This window comes from Ctenopharyngodon idella, chromosome 1 (assembly GCF_019924925.1).
Source record: "Ctenopharyngodon idella isolate HZGC_01 chromosome 1, HZGC01, whole genome shotgun sequence".
Lineage (NCBI taxonomy): Eukaryota > Metazoa > Chordata > Actinopteri > Cypriniformes > Xenocyprididae > Ctenopharyngodon > Ctenopharyngodon idella.
Window position 1 is genome coordinate 33,259,501 of NC_067220.1, and position 15,796 is coordinate 33,275,296.

Genomic DNA, 15,796 nt, shown 5'->3' on the forward strand with positions numbered 1-15,796 from the left:
AGCATGTGAACGCCGTATGATTCCCTTAGCGCTTCCTGAATAGCGCCGCAGATGCTCTAGAAAACATTACACACTTACGCTTTGTTTACTAATTCGCCTCTTGTGTGTTAGAATGAAAATGCGGTTTATAATTTTGATATCTTTGTTTGTTATTGGAGCAATGGCGGGGAAGTACTCGAAAGAGATGAATGAACAAAAGGCATCTGATAAAAGCAATAATCAGGTGGAATTCAGAATTGCCAAACTTAATCAGATCTGGGAAAAGGCGATAAGGGTAAGTGATGTGTATGTTTTGATTGTCCCTCTTTTGTCATTGTATTTAAATCTCATTCTAGTATTTCATTACGGCTCTTTTGAGCATTAATGCTCCTGTCCATCACCTGTTCTGCTTTAGATGCAGCTTGCACCGGTGCGGCTGTCAGAACTGCACAGTGACTTGAAGATCCAGGAGAAAGACGAGCTTCAGTGGAAAAAACTGAAAGCAGAAGGGTTGGACGAGGACGGAGAGAGAGAAGCCAAGCTCAGACGCAATTTTAATAGTAGGATTTGACTGTTTTGTTTTGTAAAGGTTTTGACTGTCAAAATTTGACATTAAAGACCCCATGAAAAGGCTTGACAAACAGTTCTTTGTTGACATATTTCTTATTGCAACTGGAAGTTGGTACAGGACGTATTGAAGGAAAAAAATGTATTTTTATGTACTGAAGAAAACTGGTAATTAAAATCAACACATAGCTTTGCTTGTTTGCAGTTATTCTGGCAAAGTATGGAATGGATGGGAAAAAAGACACCCGGATGTTGGACAGCAACAGACTGAAAGATCATGATGTTAATGAGGGAGATACATTTGATGACCCAAGGCTGGACAAGCTGTGGAACAAGGTGACTGATGTGACAAAACATCAACTAGAGTTGTTTATGAATGTGTAACTCATTTGCAGGTTTACAGACTTGTTCACTTATTACTAACTTTGCTTAAATGTTTTCTTCAACCTTTGATCGTAAGGCCAAGACTTCTGGAAAGTTCTCTGACGAGGAACTCCAGACCCTTCAAAGAGAATTCAAGCACCACAAAGACAGAATCAATGAGTATAACATTGTCATGGACACTGTCAGCCGGACCGAAGGTGAGAGATTGGTCATGTTTAGTGCAAAGATAGAATCTCTAATAGTATTCAGTGGAATATCCACAATCCTTAAAGTTGGCATGAAATGGAAGTTGCGATAGTCTTTTCTTCCCTATTGTTACTTGTGTCTGATTTAAACAACTTCTCAAACAAGAAAAAATGTAGGGTGGGACTTGATTTTGTCCATTGTGAATTGATTGAATCTTTGGATGGTTGTGGTTTGTTATTGCTGTGATCTCATGTGATAGACAGGTGGTCTCACCCTTGCGTCAATAGAGAAAAGATGTCACTGCAAGAGGGAGGGGAAGTTATTTTGAATAAAGATTATGAGGGCATATGAATTTTTAAAAAAATAATAATGTGCACAGATAAATCATTGATAATAAATACTGCAATATTCCATAAAAAAAAAAAAAAAGAAAGAATTGTCAATTTCGCTTCCATGGTGACTTTAAAGGGCTAAAGTGAGGCAGAATCATTATTTCTAAAGGATCTCTTTGTAGATTTTGATGAACACATTTCTTTATGAGACTTTCCAAGGCTTTCAGAGGTTAGAATTTACTAGATCCCTTGTCGTAACCAGGGGTGCTTTTCCATACAACGACGTAACTTGCTCCTTTAACCACTGTAGTGCAATGTGTCGTTGGAGAAATTAACTAGCTAGTCACAGCCATAGTAACATGGCACCTCCGTCTTTTGAACCATGTTGATTTAACTATAAAGATCTGTCATTAATGACATCGCGTAGGTGGTGGAGTTATAAATTCGGCTAATTATTCAATTCATTATCGTAATTAATGTCAGATTATTGTAGTTCACTTACACAAATGACAGAAAGTCATTCTTTTTAATCATGATACATGCAGTATGTAACTGACATACACGTTTAGTCAGCAATTTTTCTCAACAATATAATTTTCAGAGATGCTGCTGTAACGAACAAGGACCATTCACTATTTCTGTTCCTCAATGTTTTGTTTTAATTTTGATGTTTTATTCATTGTTGTTACATTATACTTTGAGGTTACTTTACACTTTTATGCTGCTGATTTTTGACATGTTAAAAGAAATTAATGTATATTTAAATAAAATGAAAGATACAAAATTTTAGCTTGCTTATTGTGCCCAAGAGCATGACCTATTTAAGGCTGCATGTCATACTAACAAGAAACTATACAGTTCGAGAGCTGTAGTTCCAACCATGCAAATTTGCGATGCTTGTTTGCGACTGTTTGTTGGAACTAGTGTTGTCAAAAGTACTGACTTCGGTACCAAGTCGGTACTGAAATTTTAAAAAATGTGACGATACATGTGACTAGCATTTTGAGCACTGTTGAGCGGATTCTGACTAACTTAAACGCCTCTGATTGGCCATTGTGTTCATGCGCTCAACAGATATGTCTGTGATTTGCTACAATGATCAACGCTTCAAAAACATGTTGTAAATAGACATCAGTGACGCTCTTCACTGAGCGCTTACACAGATACACACGAGAACGTTTGAAAGCAGGCGTCGAGCGGCTCCGTCTATCAGCGGATATATTAGAGATCCGCTGATAGACGGACTGTGTAACTGTGTAAGTAATGACGGAACTTGCATCCATAGTTGGCTAACAATGCTTTTGGGAAACGCTACCCATTTAGTTTAATAATGGGACTGTTTAAATGTTAACCTCTTGTGCAGATACTCGCAATCTTCGTCATTCAGAACCAAAAAATAATTCTCTCTTGCATTGTTCTATCCATCAGAGATCCATAAGAATGTAATCAGTCCTCTGGAGGGCGAAGCGAAGGAACATGTTCTCCATCAGAAACATGCAGATCTGAAGCAGAGAATGAGGGACCTTAACCAGGGCTTTGAACGACTCCGCAAGATCACCCATGAGGGTTACAGTGCAGACAGCGGTGGCTACCTTTCCTAAGACTGAATCTGTTTCATAATTGAATTGCTTCATGACTTTCTGATGCTCTCTCTCTCTCTCATATCTTTGCCTATGGCAGAATTTAAGGAGCCAAGAGTCATAGAACTTTGGGAAATGGCAAAACGATCTAATCTGAGTGAAGACGAACTGGATTCTCTTAAAGTAAGCTTTGCTTATGTCATAACCTGAATATTTTTTCAGATTTTAACTGCACTGCTAATGTTACTGCTAAATATTGCATTTCAGTTTATTTTTAATATGCATGGCCTTACAAACACAAGCTTTTGGCTTAATTTGCTTATCTGGAGTCTTGATTTTTTTTCCCTCTCTCATTTAGGAGGAACTTAGACACTTTGAAACAAAGGTGGAGAAGCACCAGCACTATCAGGAGCAGCTGGAACTGTCTCATCAGAAACTGAAGCATGTGGAAGCCCTGGGAGACAAAGAACACATCATGAGAAACAAAGAAAAATACAACACTCTTGCTGAGAAAGCACGAGAAATGGGATACAAGGTACAAACTGGGTTTTAGAATAATGCACATTTTTTTTGGTGATTGTACTTTGTGGCTTTTTTCATACACATTTTTTTTTACATACCCATGAAGAAAAATGTGTCATGCAGTATGTGTTTTAAATCTGTACTAATGCGGTCACGCTTTTTTTTTTTTTTTTTTTTTTTTTAGATGAAGAAACACTTACAGGATTTGACGAATAAGATTTCCCAAAATGGATTGCAACACAACGAACTCTGAACACTACTGTTAGCAATAATCATTCATAGGTCACAAATGCAGTATTCTAAAATGATATCCAACACAGATTGGCTGGGGTTATAAAGGTACGGCATATTGGACATGAATTTAACATTTCCAGTGGGATGCTAGACTATTTGGTAAATTATGATTTTTTTTTTTTTAAATGGTACTCTAGTGATCAGTTCTGCTTTTTTGCTCATTTCCCATTTTATGTTTGTACAGCAAATGGCTACAAGATGGTTTAGCCAGCAAACTGATGTATGTTATCCACATTCTATTAATTGTGGAAAAATGTGTTTGTGGCTCAATTTATGTTTAATAATAGTTGCTTAACAACAGCAAACGCACATGGAAACGTGTAGCATCTCACAAACGTGGGTGCAAAATAATTTAACATTCCTCTACAACATATGCACATGGCATAAAGCTTTCACACATGAAAAAGCTTTCAAAGTTTTCAATATAAACTTTTTAAGCTTTCATTTTAATATACCCCAATCCTGAGCATCCTAAGATTTAAATGTTGCAGAATAATACCCCTTCATGAACAACAGTGCAATAGTTGTTAACAGCTAAACTTTGTCAGGAAAAAGGTGTACTGCAGTGGAGAAAGAGAAGCTGAGCTCACGCACTACATTAGTTATATTTGGCAAGGCAGACCTTGAGTCAACCATAATATTGACTGAATCATTAAATAGATTTGGGTACATGGGGCATTTCTATGATTGACATTGTTTGTCCCAAGGTAGACCTGAATCAACATCCTCATGGTTTAAACAGTCCCATGAAGTAGACACTGAGATTTGTCATAAAAATTCTAATTTAACCCACACTAATTCTTTAATCTATGACACTGTTATTACTAATCTAACAAAAGTTCTTCATATTCATACGAATCCTGTAATCCACTATCGTAATGAATGATCAGGAATGTGATCTCCACAAATAATTAGAAAGCTTTTGTACAAGTCCATGTTCTGCTCATTTCATGTTGCACATTTCATAATAAAACAAACTTCCCGAGCATTGTGTTGATTTTAAATGGGTGACATGCTGAGCTGCCATTGAGTGATTGTGGTATTGCATCAAGCATTTAAAGGATGAGCATCTTTAGTCACTGATGTATTATTTTTATCATAGTACTGCTATAATCAATATAGAAATTTCAGAAAATAATATTTGGAAAAAAAAAAAAATACAGTACGTTTCTCACGAAGTATGTAAATGTACAGAACAAAATTGGTCACCAAAGGAAGTATATATTTACAGTAATGTCAACAGTCAGTTGTTGCATCTGGGATCTGTTTTCAGATTTAAAACTTTTCTAATTCCATGCAAATCTTAAACATGGAAAATAATACACATCCACAAACTTGTACATAAAATACAATGCAGAAATACATTTAGCATATACAGCAGTGGTTCTCAACCTAAAGCCCCACCAATATCCAACGCAATTATGAAAACGCTGCTTGTTTTCAAACCTTTTTTAAACAAGTCAATTGATTCAGAAGTTTAATAAACTCTGTTTCTCAATAAAACAATAGTTCGATTTTTTGGCCCCACTTTATATTAGGTGGCCTTAACTACTATGTACTGACATAAAAAATAAGTACAGTGTACTTATGTTCATGTTGTATTGCAAAACACTTTTGCTGCTATTGAGGTGGGATACAGGTAAGGTTAGCGACAGGTTTGGTGGTATGGTTGGGTTTAAGGGTGGGTTAAGGTGTAAGGGATGGGTCAACAGTGTAATTATGAAATGAATTACGGAAATTAATTACAGATGTAATTACATGCAGGTATTTTTTTCTTTAAATATATAAGTACAATGTAAAAACATGTATGTACACAATAAGTGCATTGAATTAAATGATTGATTAATGATTAAAGTACATAGTAGTTAAGGCCACCTAATATAAAGTGGGTTTTTAACAATTTTTTTTTTTTTTTTAAATATTAATAATTTATTAAGTTCAATACATACAAGTCATACTGAGATGGATGGTTGAGAACCACCAACAGCAGAGCCTAAACATCAGAGAAACCACAAGTAAAAAGTATTCTATTTTTACTTCAATTCTCTAACTTACATTTTTTTGGCATAACAATTTGAGTGAAAAGTTGAATTTAAAAGTACGTAAAAATTTCAGAATTTCTTAATGTTTCTTTGTTGCTTTAATAATGACCAACTCTAAAAGTTTGTGTAAAACCATGTTTGGTTCAGTGGATGCAAGAAATTTAAAAGTTATTTTCACAAATTAGCTCACAACTGTGACAAGTGAAAAACTATTTCTAGGTTTAAATGGAAAAAAAAAAAAAAAACATTTTCAGTGTGGTCTCAGGCGTTTAAACTCCACTTTGTTATATGTTCAGGTAAGCGTTCCTCTCCTTTTTTGTTCTAGTTCCTGTAGTCTCTCCTCTCGGCCCTGTGCATGCTGGGCTCCCACCCTCTGTGCTGTCTCAGTAGCGGTGATGTCAATGTGGGCATATTTAGTGCTGGAGCCGGCCGCTGATTACAAACAATAAAAAAACAATGGATTGATTAACAACCTTTTAAATGTGCAAGCTTCTGTTACCTGCTTATAACATTTTAGAATAATCTCAACACAGCTGAAAGTCATTTGTTTTCACACCCAAAATGTAGTAGTCAACATTTAAAGTGGATCAAAACCTTTCATCAAAGTTGTCCTAAAACCTTCTTCTTAGAACAACTTTTTTTGACCCACTTCAAATGTTGACTACTGTAGGAAGAACTACAGATACCAAAAATTTACATAATTGTCCAAAAGTTTGGGGTCAGTATGATTTTTCCTTCCTCAGAAAGTGAGAGATATAATGGCCTTCGTACAGCTCAACTTACTGTCTCTGTCTGCAGTTCTCCACTGATACCCATTCTCTCGCTAATTGTCAAAAATCCTGTGAGTTAGCATTGATAACACAATGTTTCAGTAAATATTGTGGAATAAGGTACTGCTGAAAGTTGTGAGAAGTATAATAATCATTGTTTCACACGCCAGGAGTATGTATTCAAATGTCAATACATATTTTGAAGAGTTGGAACACATCTGTTGTGTGTGTCTGCGTGTTTTATTGTCTTCCCATGATAATCATGTCAGAGAAACTCTGGTGGACATAGAATATAAGTTTTGTGGAAGTGGTAATCAGATTCTAACAGAAATTATGCATTATTAGATAATAAAGACATGACTTATGGTGATACTAAAGATTTAAATTTCAAATAAATGCTGTTCTTTTGAACTTCCTATTTATTGATGAATCCTGAAAAAAATGTATCTCAGTTTCAACAAAAATATTAACAGTTTTCCACATTGATGATAATAATAAAAAAGATACTACTAGTGGACCAAATCAGCATATTAGATTGATTTCTGAATGATCATGTGACACTGAAGCCACTTGGCAGCTAAAAATACAGCTTTACCATCACAGGAATAGATTAAATTTTTAAATATATTAAAACAGATAACAGTTTTATATTTCATAATATTATGTTTTTCACTTAACTTTCAAATAAATATAGTCTTGGTGAGCATAAGAGACTTCTTTCAAAAACAAAAATTTTTTTTTTTTTTTTGAATGGTAGAGTGTATATTGTAAAGTTAATGATTAAAAAATGAGTACTTGGTTGGATGGCATGTAATTGAAGGATCAAAAATGAGTAGTAAATATGCAAGGAACACAATGTACCTCTGACAGTGTGGCTTGACTCTGGACGGTCCTGCAGATCCAATTCCATATAGTGCAGCTGTCGTTTAGAGGTAGGACTGATGGGGATATTCACATAGTTAATGGAATCACCTTGAAGTTTGTCAGTAACTGTCAGTCCTGTCTCTCCTGCAAGACAAGACACAACATGCACAGTTACCAATGAAATAGAGCGAATGAAATGCTGTGATCAGGTGGTGATGTATAAGATGGGGCATCTCAATTACCATACTCTCCGGCTCTGAACTGTGGCCACCTGGATGCATCAGTCATAAATGCCATCTGCTCATAATTGCCTTTTGGATCTGCTGAGCAGGACAAAAACCCAAGAATGTATCAAGTACGCCATTTATTTAAAATCAAAATACACTCAGATTTATACTCCAAATCATTAAATTGTTAATGTAATAAGCTGAAAACAATCTGACTTGGCATATTACACACACAAACATCAGATATCCAGTGACAACAAAGCATCGCAATTTCTCCTCATGGCTGCTATGTTTAGCTACAACATGTCGATGCTGAGACTAGAATCACTTTATCAGTCGATACAGACAAGGAAGTCTGGTTGAAAGCTTTATGTACTTAGGGATGAGAGGCATTACTGATGCACTTCCTGTTGAAATGACATTCAAGTATCGTTTCCTGACTAAGGGACTGTGTATTCAGGGGCCTTTGCCATCATTATCATTTCAAAACCAAACTATATGATGCTCACTCTCAGTCTCACGAAAAGTCTTCTGCTGCTCAGAACCGCTTCTGATCTCACACCTGCTCTTCTCCTCCACCTACAAGAAACACAAAAGTGATTCAGAAATCCCAAAGCAGCAGTAGACTTGTTTAACGCTGTATTTATTTTCTTTTAATTGACTAAGCCAGCCATTTCTGCTTCTTCTGCTGCTATACATCACCAAAAGTAAGACCTTTGTTCATCTTCGGAACGCAAATTAAGATATTTTTGATGAAATCCGAGAGCTCTCTGACTTGTCCATAGACAGCGATTTAACCAGCACTTTCAAGGTCCAGAAAGGTGCTAAAGACATCGTTAAAACATTTGTGGAAAGATACGAAAACCAAATATCGGACCATATTTCTGACACTGAACCGCTTCTCTTCTGTTGTTGCTGTTATTATTTATATCTTTAAATTTTACAAAGAGCAAAGACTGACTACACCTACACCTAGTTAAAGCTTAAAGACATGGTTGCGGTCACAAGCAGCTAAAATTTTTACCACTATTGTACAAAAGTATTCACTGCTGTGAGTGGAATGTTTTTTCAGTGTGAAATATTGATTGACCAAACAGCAAAAAGAAAAAAAAAATTCAGGGCAAAGCAAGCTGTTTTTATAGCTTATTATTGCATTCTCAGATCAACCCGGAGCGTGTGGCGAGATGACAAATGCATTTAAATTCACTCTGCAAACTGCTTCTGCTTCTGCCTCCCCACTGATGCATCAACGTGATGGCTGAGCATGATCCAGAGACACAGACGGCTGGAACAGTCTTCCGATTTGTGCTGGAACGCTGGATTCCATGATTAGAGGAGTGCATAACGAAAGACTGATGCTCAATCAACACCACCCTGATCTGTCGCAGATGTCTGATTTTGTTGGTAAAGTTCTAGTCCAAATCTAGAGAACAGTTTGTCTCCATACTTTGGACACACAATGCATTTAGACTCAGAAATAGTTGAGCTGGTTTAATCAAAGCAGATTTGTTTGTGAGTATTCAGCTGCACTGATTTGCATTATTTTCTGTCATTTCTTTATATCCAAATTCACACCACCAAGTTTCTATTAACATACGAAGGGTAACAAGTTTTTTTCTTTTTTTTTTTTAAATCAGCATTAGGTAAAGAATTTAACAATTCTTGTTCCAATTCTTCTAAACGATTACAGTTCTGTAATGGTTCTATTAGTGATACTTTTAGTTCCATTAAGGGATAAATGGAAAAGAAAAGCAATTCCATTGTAAAACTTCTGCAAAAGGTGTATTAGTGTTTTAAGATGTGGCATAAATGCAATCCTATAATTGGCTTTAATTATATACATATACATATATATGCAAAACAAACAAAAATGCAGTAACATACACTGATGTTCAAAAGTTTGGGGTCCGTAAGATTTTTTTTTGTAAATAAATTAATAATTTTATACAGCAAGGATACATAAATAATTAAAAGTGACAGTAAAGGCATTTGTAACATTACAAATAAGGCATTTGTAATATTTTGTTTCAAATAAATGCCGCAAAAATATTAAGAAGCACAACTGTTTTCAACACTGATAATAATAAATGTTTCTTGAGCACTTGAGCATCAGCATATCAGAATGATTTCTAAAAGATCATGTGACACTGAAGACTGGAGTAATGATGCTGAAAATTCAGCTTTGCCATCACAAGAATAAATTACACTTTTAAAATATATTCAAATAGAAAACAGTTCTAAAATAAAAGTTACTTTTAATTGTAATAATATTTCACAATATTACTATTTTTATTGTATTTTTGATCAAATAAATGCAGCTTTGGAGAACATAAAAACATTTAAAAATCTTACTGAAAAAAAAAAAAAAAAAAAACACTGACAAATGCATAATGTGTATCTTCAACTGCCGTCATATTCAGAACCAGACAGTAACTACACAGATTTAAGTCTGGGCTTTTCACACTTGAAATAGTTAACTCTGGGTCATTCTAAACCCCGGGTAAACGAAATCCTGGGTTATCTTGCTTCACGTTTCACACTGCTCATAATTTACCCAGGGCTAACAATTAATCCTGGGTATTCATAAACTGACGTTTCACATTGTACATTCCTAAAACCTTGGGTTAACGTTCTTATTTGCATATTTGCGGTGTCATTTATTGGATATACGCAGCACGCGACCTGTTTACATAGCTCTAGCATTGCGCATCCTCGTATTGTCGACTGTACTATCGAGTTTATACTGAATGGACATTTTGGACTATAAAGGTAAGAATGAAACGGTCTCTTCTTTACTCAAATTGTCGCGTTTTCTGTCAGCATTTGATATTTTTCCTCTCAAACGCCGAATTTACTGTTTATATACAATGCGCAGTGTTTCCGTGACTGTCCAAAGCAGGCAAATATGAGTACGCGATTGGTTGTCTTGCTAAGTGTCTAGCATAACATTCTAACACCGCATCGTTTCACACTGTACAAGTTTGGCACAGCAATGCGAGGTTAAAAAGCGGTGCTAACCCCGCTTCTAAATTACAAACGTGAAACGTTCCTTTACCCGGGATTAAAAGCGGTGTTTAGAACGATGATAACCTGGGGTTAAGTGCAGTGTGAAAAGCCCTAGTAAGTTGTATGCTGTGTTTGATTCACTAAAAATAACTAAATACTCAGAGTCATTCGTTCTGGAATCTGACTACACTGTTTGCACTTTATGTTGTTGATTCACAACAAAGAACAGACAGACTACAAATTACACTGACTTGTCATATATTAAGACATATATAATCCATCACTGTTGTATCACTGTCTGTGCTGGGAGAATTATTGGAGCCACTGGCCACATTTATCAGTTTCTACTGGTACATCACAGACACAGCGCTGTATGTTTTTTGATTCACTAAAAAGAAAAAGATCATACGAGTCAGACACTCTGTCAGCAGGAAAACTGTCAGATAATTTTAGTATCAGTGGAAGAATGTATGTGAGAGAACTGTTAATGAAACCTAATGTCATTCGGTTCTGGTATTTAAAAAAAAAATACCAGCAACAAACTGCTTACAGAAAGACACAAAAAGCAAAAAAATAAATAAATAAATCTTGTTACCTTTCCTCCCCCACAGTCAGGACAGATGGCAGGCTGTAATTGTGGTGTGGTGGAGCCTTCAGGGGGCGCTACTCCTTCACTATACAAGTTGAATCTCCATTGGACAGTTTGTCTGGGGGTGGCATCTGCAGGGATGCCCTCTGATCCCAGAGCTCCACATTCAGGCCCCCGTTCCTGGGCTGCAGTAGTCAAAACTTGTTCCTGATTGGAGGATTGTTGTATTAGGAGCCTGCGGGGGATGTCGTAATGCTGCAGAGGTGGACTGGGTACCTGGTACATGATACCCTGCATTTGAGCAGCCTCTTTGAGTGGACACACACAGGGATTGTGCTCAGGAATCAGGGGAATTGTCCGTACTGGAGTGTTGATGAGGGAGTTTGAGTTTGAATTAGGGTTCTGAGGGAGGCTTATTGAGGATCCAAACTCATCAGTCTCTCCATGCCCAATATCCATGCTACCAGTGTACGAGGAGAAGCTTCCAGAATACGAGGAGTGGCTCCCGGTGGCGATACCGCTGTCTGTTGAGCTCTGCCGTCCCGCCTCTTGAAGGCCTCTAGGGTGAGGTGGCTTGGATGGGGGCCGAAGCCCTCCCAACATTACTCCATATAGACGCTCGTCACTGGACGTGTTGACAGAACAGGCTGTGCTCTTAGATCCTGCAACCCCTAACAGGGGTGATGATGATGGTTCAATGGGAGTGGGGTGTCTGACTGGCTCTGGCCATATCGCCAGGCGGCTGCCCAGGCTGTTATCAGAATGGCTGGTCTCAGAGGAGGAGCTGGAGATGCTCCGATCATCTCCTGCCAAGGAGGTGCCATAACTGCAGGTGGAGGCTGACGAATTATGACAAAGAGAGGGCGGATTAGTGTTGTCAAAAGTACGGACTTCGGTACCAAGTCAGTACTGAAATTTTAAAAATGTGATGCTTTAAGCGCTGTCGAGCGGATTTGTAAACACCTCTGATTGGCCATTGTGTTCATGCGCTCATCAGATATGTCCGTGATTTGCTACAATGATCAACACTTCAAAAACATGTTGTAAATAGACATCAATGACGCTCTTTACCGAGCGCTTACACAGATACACACGGGAGTGTTGATGGTCCACTGATAGACGCCTGCTTTCAAAATGCTTTCAAACACTTCAGTGCGTTGATCATTGTAGCCAATCCCAGACATATCTGATGAGCGCATGAACACAATGGACAATCAGAGGTGTTTAAGAATCTGCTCAACAGCACTCAAAGCGTCACATTTTTAAAATTTCAGTACCAAATTGGTACCAATCACTAGGGCGGATTAACAAATGTTTGCCTGGAAAAATTTTTTTTAGCATTGTGAATGCATTTCAAAAAGGGAGTGACACAAAAACTAATTATGGTTTCATATATATATATGATGTTCAGTTATTCTTTGGTGTAACACAAAGAAAAAAATGTTAAGAATCTTTACACGCTCTTATAATAGCGGTGTCCCTTCAGGGGCTTCAAATTCTGCAGAGGTCGAACCAAGTGTTGTTAAATATGATGGTCTAACCTACGGAGGATTGTTTGTATTTTATAGATAGTTTTTATTATGTATATATTTAAAAAAATATATAAACTATCTATAACATCCCATTGAACAACGCATTTGAAGGAGCCTTCGAAATGGGACAGCCTTCGTCACGCCGCTGTGATGCATTCGGTCTTGGAACACATCTAATGTGTGAACTTTATTCCATGTCTTTAAAGCCATATGATAGCTATATTAATCTATATAATCTATACTTAACCATAGTATAAAGTCAGTCGGTCATTATCACAAAATAAATCCCATCAGAATGAAGTTTCAGGATTTAGTTTGACTGTGCATTATCCCTAACAAAACCTTGCCCTCTGCCATGTGATAACAAATAAGGACTTCAATTTATGTCTTTAAAGCAATTGAGTGGCTTTTATGTGAAGGCTTTTATGATCCTTTTATAGTGCTTTTATGGTCCTTTTGGAGCTTAACTGACACTATGAATTGTTGCAGAATGGAAATTAACTATGTAAAAGATTCTTCAAAAATTTACCTTTTTCGATCCTCTAAAAAAAATAAAATAAAAAAAATACTTAATACTTCAAAAAAAAAAAAATTAAAAAGTAAAAAAGTAAAATTGTGACTGAATTTCATTTTTGGATTAACTATTACAAAAACCTTTTTTTTTTAAAAAATAAAAAATAAAATAGCCTCCTCTGTGTGTTTGTGTATTCCTTTTTGAATTACCTGCCATGCTGTGATGGCTACAAATCGACAGCATACTGAGTCGTTTCTCTAGCTCACTGGCCTCCTGGCTAATCCTGTCTTCTATAGATGACGGGTTAGCATTGGGGTCTATGGAAACATTAAATTTTAATTAAACCAATACAGTGAACATTCATCATTCATACACACAAGCACCAACATATATCCTTATGACCACACAAACATGCACCAGACAGCACTGATTTGTCTCTGAGCATTAAGTCATATATAATCCATCACTGTTGTTTCACTGTCTGTGCTGGGAGAATTACTGGAGCCACTGGCCACATTTATCAGTTGCTACTGGTACATCACAGACACAGCCTCACAGCAATAATCTCTCACACAAGCACTCGCTCACACACAAACACACGTATCCACACACACACACACACACATATCCACACACACACACAAGGGAAGCTTTGAGACCTCCTTTTGAATATGGCAGTAGGTTGGTAATCATTCTCTCTCACAATAAAATAAATCAGGACACTGAACACAAAGTACTCAATAAAAACAATAAATCAGTCAGGAGAGAATAAACAAATACGAAAAAGACAGCTGGAACAGAACAAGAGGAAAAGAAAAGCAGAATGTAAGCACAGAAAAGTTGATATGGAGGAATAAAGACTCACAGGATTTGCACAGTTTAGTGGTAGATATTTTTGGCATCTTATTAGCATGAAAAGTCAATTTCATGCTGGTCTAAAGTAGTTCAACAGGCATTCAAGCAATGCTACAGTCAACAAATAGATTAAAAAAATTAATATCACACAAGCAAAAACAAAACTGCAAGTCACTTCTATACAGCAATTTTATAAACAAATAGTTAAAGCGTGTAGTTTTTGTTAATATACTTAATATTTTGTTCTTGCACAGTTGAAAAACAGTGCTGAGTGTGTGAAGATAAAAAGCTGAAAGAGCATTTGCTTTTTGCATATTTAAAGATGTCATTATACTTTATCTGCTCTGTGAAATTCTTCTGAAGAATACAGATTAAAGTGAAATGCTGAAAAAAGAAGAGCATCTTGGCTATCAATACCCTGAACACCTTATTTATCACTGGCAATCTGAACTCTTGCACAACCTTTATTGAATGTCAAAGGTTAAAATTCATCAAGTGCACTTAATTGATGACACTTAATGACAACTAGAACAACTCTGACATCTCAGTATGAGGGACGACAGGCGAGAACTTAATGTAATGTGGCATTACATAAATCTGTGAATTCAGAGAATGTGCTGTCATAAACATCGAAGTAAACAAACTTTAAGGCTTTTGATTTCTACCTTTACACTTTCATACAGCAATCACAGAAATTGGGAGAATTTATAGAGGAAAAACATACTGGAAAAAGTTTTTGCCGTGATTACAAGCAAGCAAGCTATTATCATCATCATCATCATCAAAAATGCACCATACAACAATTGGGCAGAAAATTATTGTGCTGTGTCTGTGGTTGGTCCACAGAGAAATACAAAAATAAGTTTAGCAACTTTGAATAATCATATTTTTAAGGCTGTGGTACACAACATCAATGTAATAAAGGGGAAAATAATAACACCTGTCAAAAAATTTGTCCACAGAGCATAGATCACCTCTATAAATGGTTCTATGTAAATATGCAGTCATTTAGCACACGCTTTTTTTTTCCCAGAGCAACACAGTACATTTATTACAAGAAATGGCTCTGGAGCATCCTGGGCATAATATTGGTGCTTCGCAGATCAATCTTTGTGGGGTTTGAACTATCCTACCAGCTCTCTGACTATGTAGAGAGCCATTTCAACTATGGATGTGCTAATTTTAGCTATGAACTACAGAAAAACTTTAAGCCACTCCATATCCATATCCGTCTTTATGTTACTGACCGTGTGTCAGCTCTCCACAGGATTCTGTTCACACAACTCATGACAGCATGCAACCTTTCAGCTAGACCTTATCATTTTATCTCAATATCACTGGCTCAGCAGCTCAATTCGGTGATTCTTTGTGCATCAGTGTGGCGGTTTGATCTATAAAATATGTCAAACTCATTAAGGTTTAATATACTATTATGCTTACCTTGGTAAATCTATCTAGGACTGATCAATAAACTAAATGTGAATCTTACATTGATTTTTTGGACAATAATTCAGTATTCGGGAAGTCATGTTAGGTTCCATTAAAAAGATATG

The 15,796-nt window shown here is 36.5% G+C and overlaps 2 protein-coding genes across 3 annotated transcripts in view; one reads left to right on the forward strand and one right to left on the reverse strand.

Moving 5' to 3' along the window:
- Positions 1-4,830, forward strand: lrpap1 (low density lipoprotein receptor-related protein associated protein 1). The gene is made up of 8 exons (XM_051899430.1): positions 1-274; positions 395-539; positions 752-882; positions 1,007-1,127; positions 2,877-3,032; positions 3,129-3,211; positions 3,387-3,563; positions 3,735-4,830. Exons 1-8 carry the CDS (start codon positions 113-115, stop codon positions 3,801-3,803), a joined length of 1,044 nt encoding a protein of 347 aa, XP_051755390.1. The 5' UTR covers positions 1-112; the 3' UTR covers positions 3,804-4,830.
- dok7b (docking protein 7b) overlaps positions 3,776-15,796 on the reverse strand; it is a 26,206-nt gene continuing 14,185 nt past the window's right edge. Inside the window, exons 6-11 of one of the 2 annotated variants that reach the window (XM_051899411.1) lie at positions 13,598-13,705; positions 11,349-12,181; positions 8,257-8,326; positions 7,763-7,843; positions 7,518-7,664; positions 3,776-6,318 (exon numbers count right to left, since the gene is read on the reverse strand). In XM_051899411.1, coding sequence (XP_051755371.1) covers positions 6,179-6,318; positions 7,518-7,664; positions 7,763-7,843; positions 8,257-8,326; positions 11,349-12,181; positions 13,598-13,705 — 1,379 coding nt within the window. In that variant the 3' untranslated portion in view covers positions 3,776-6,178. The remainder of the gene's footprint in view (positions 6,319-7,517; positions 7,665-7,762; positions 7,844-8,256; positions 8,327-11,348; positions 12,182-13,597; positions 13,706-15,796) is intronic. The other variant, XM_051899417.1, reaches the window with a different exon arrangement.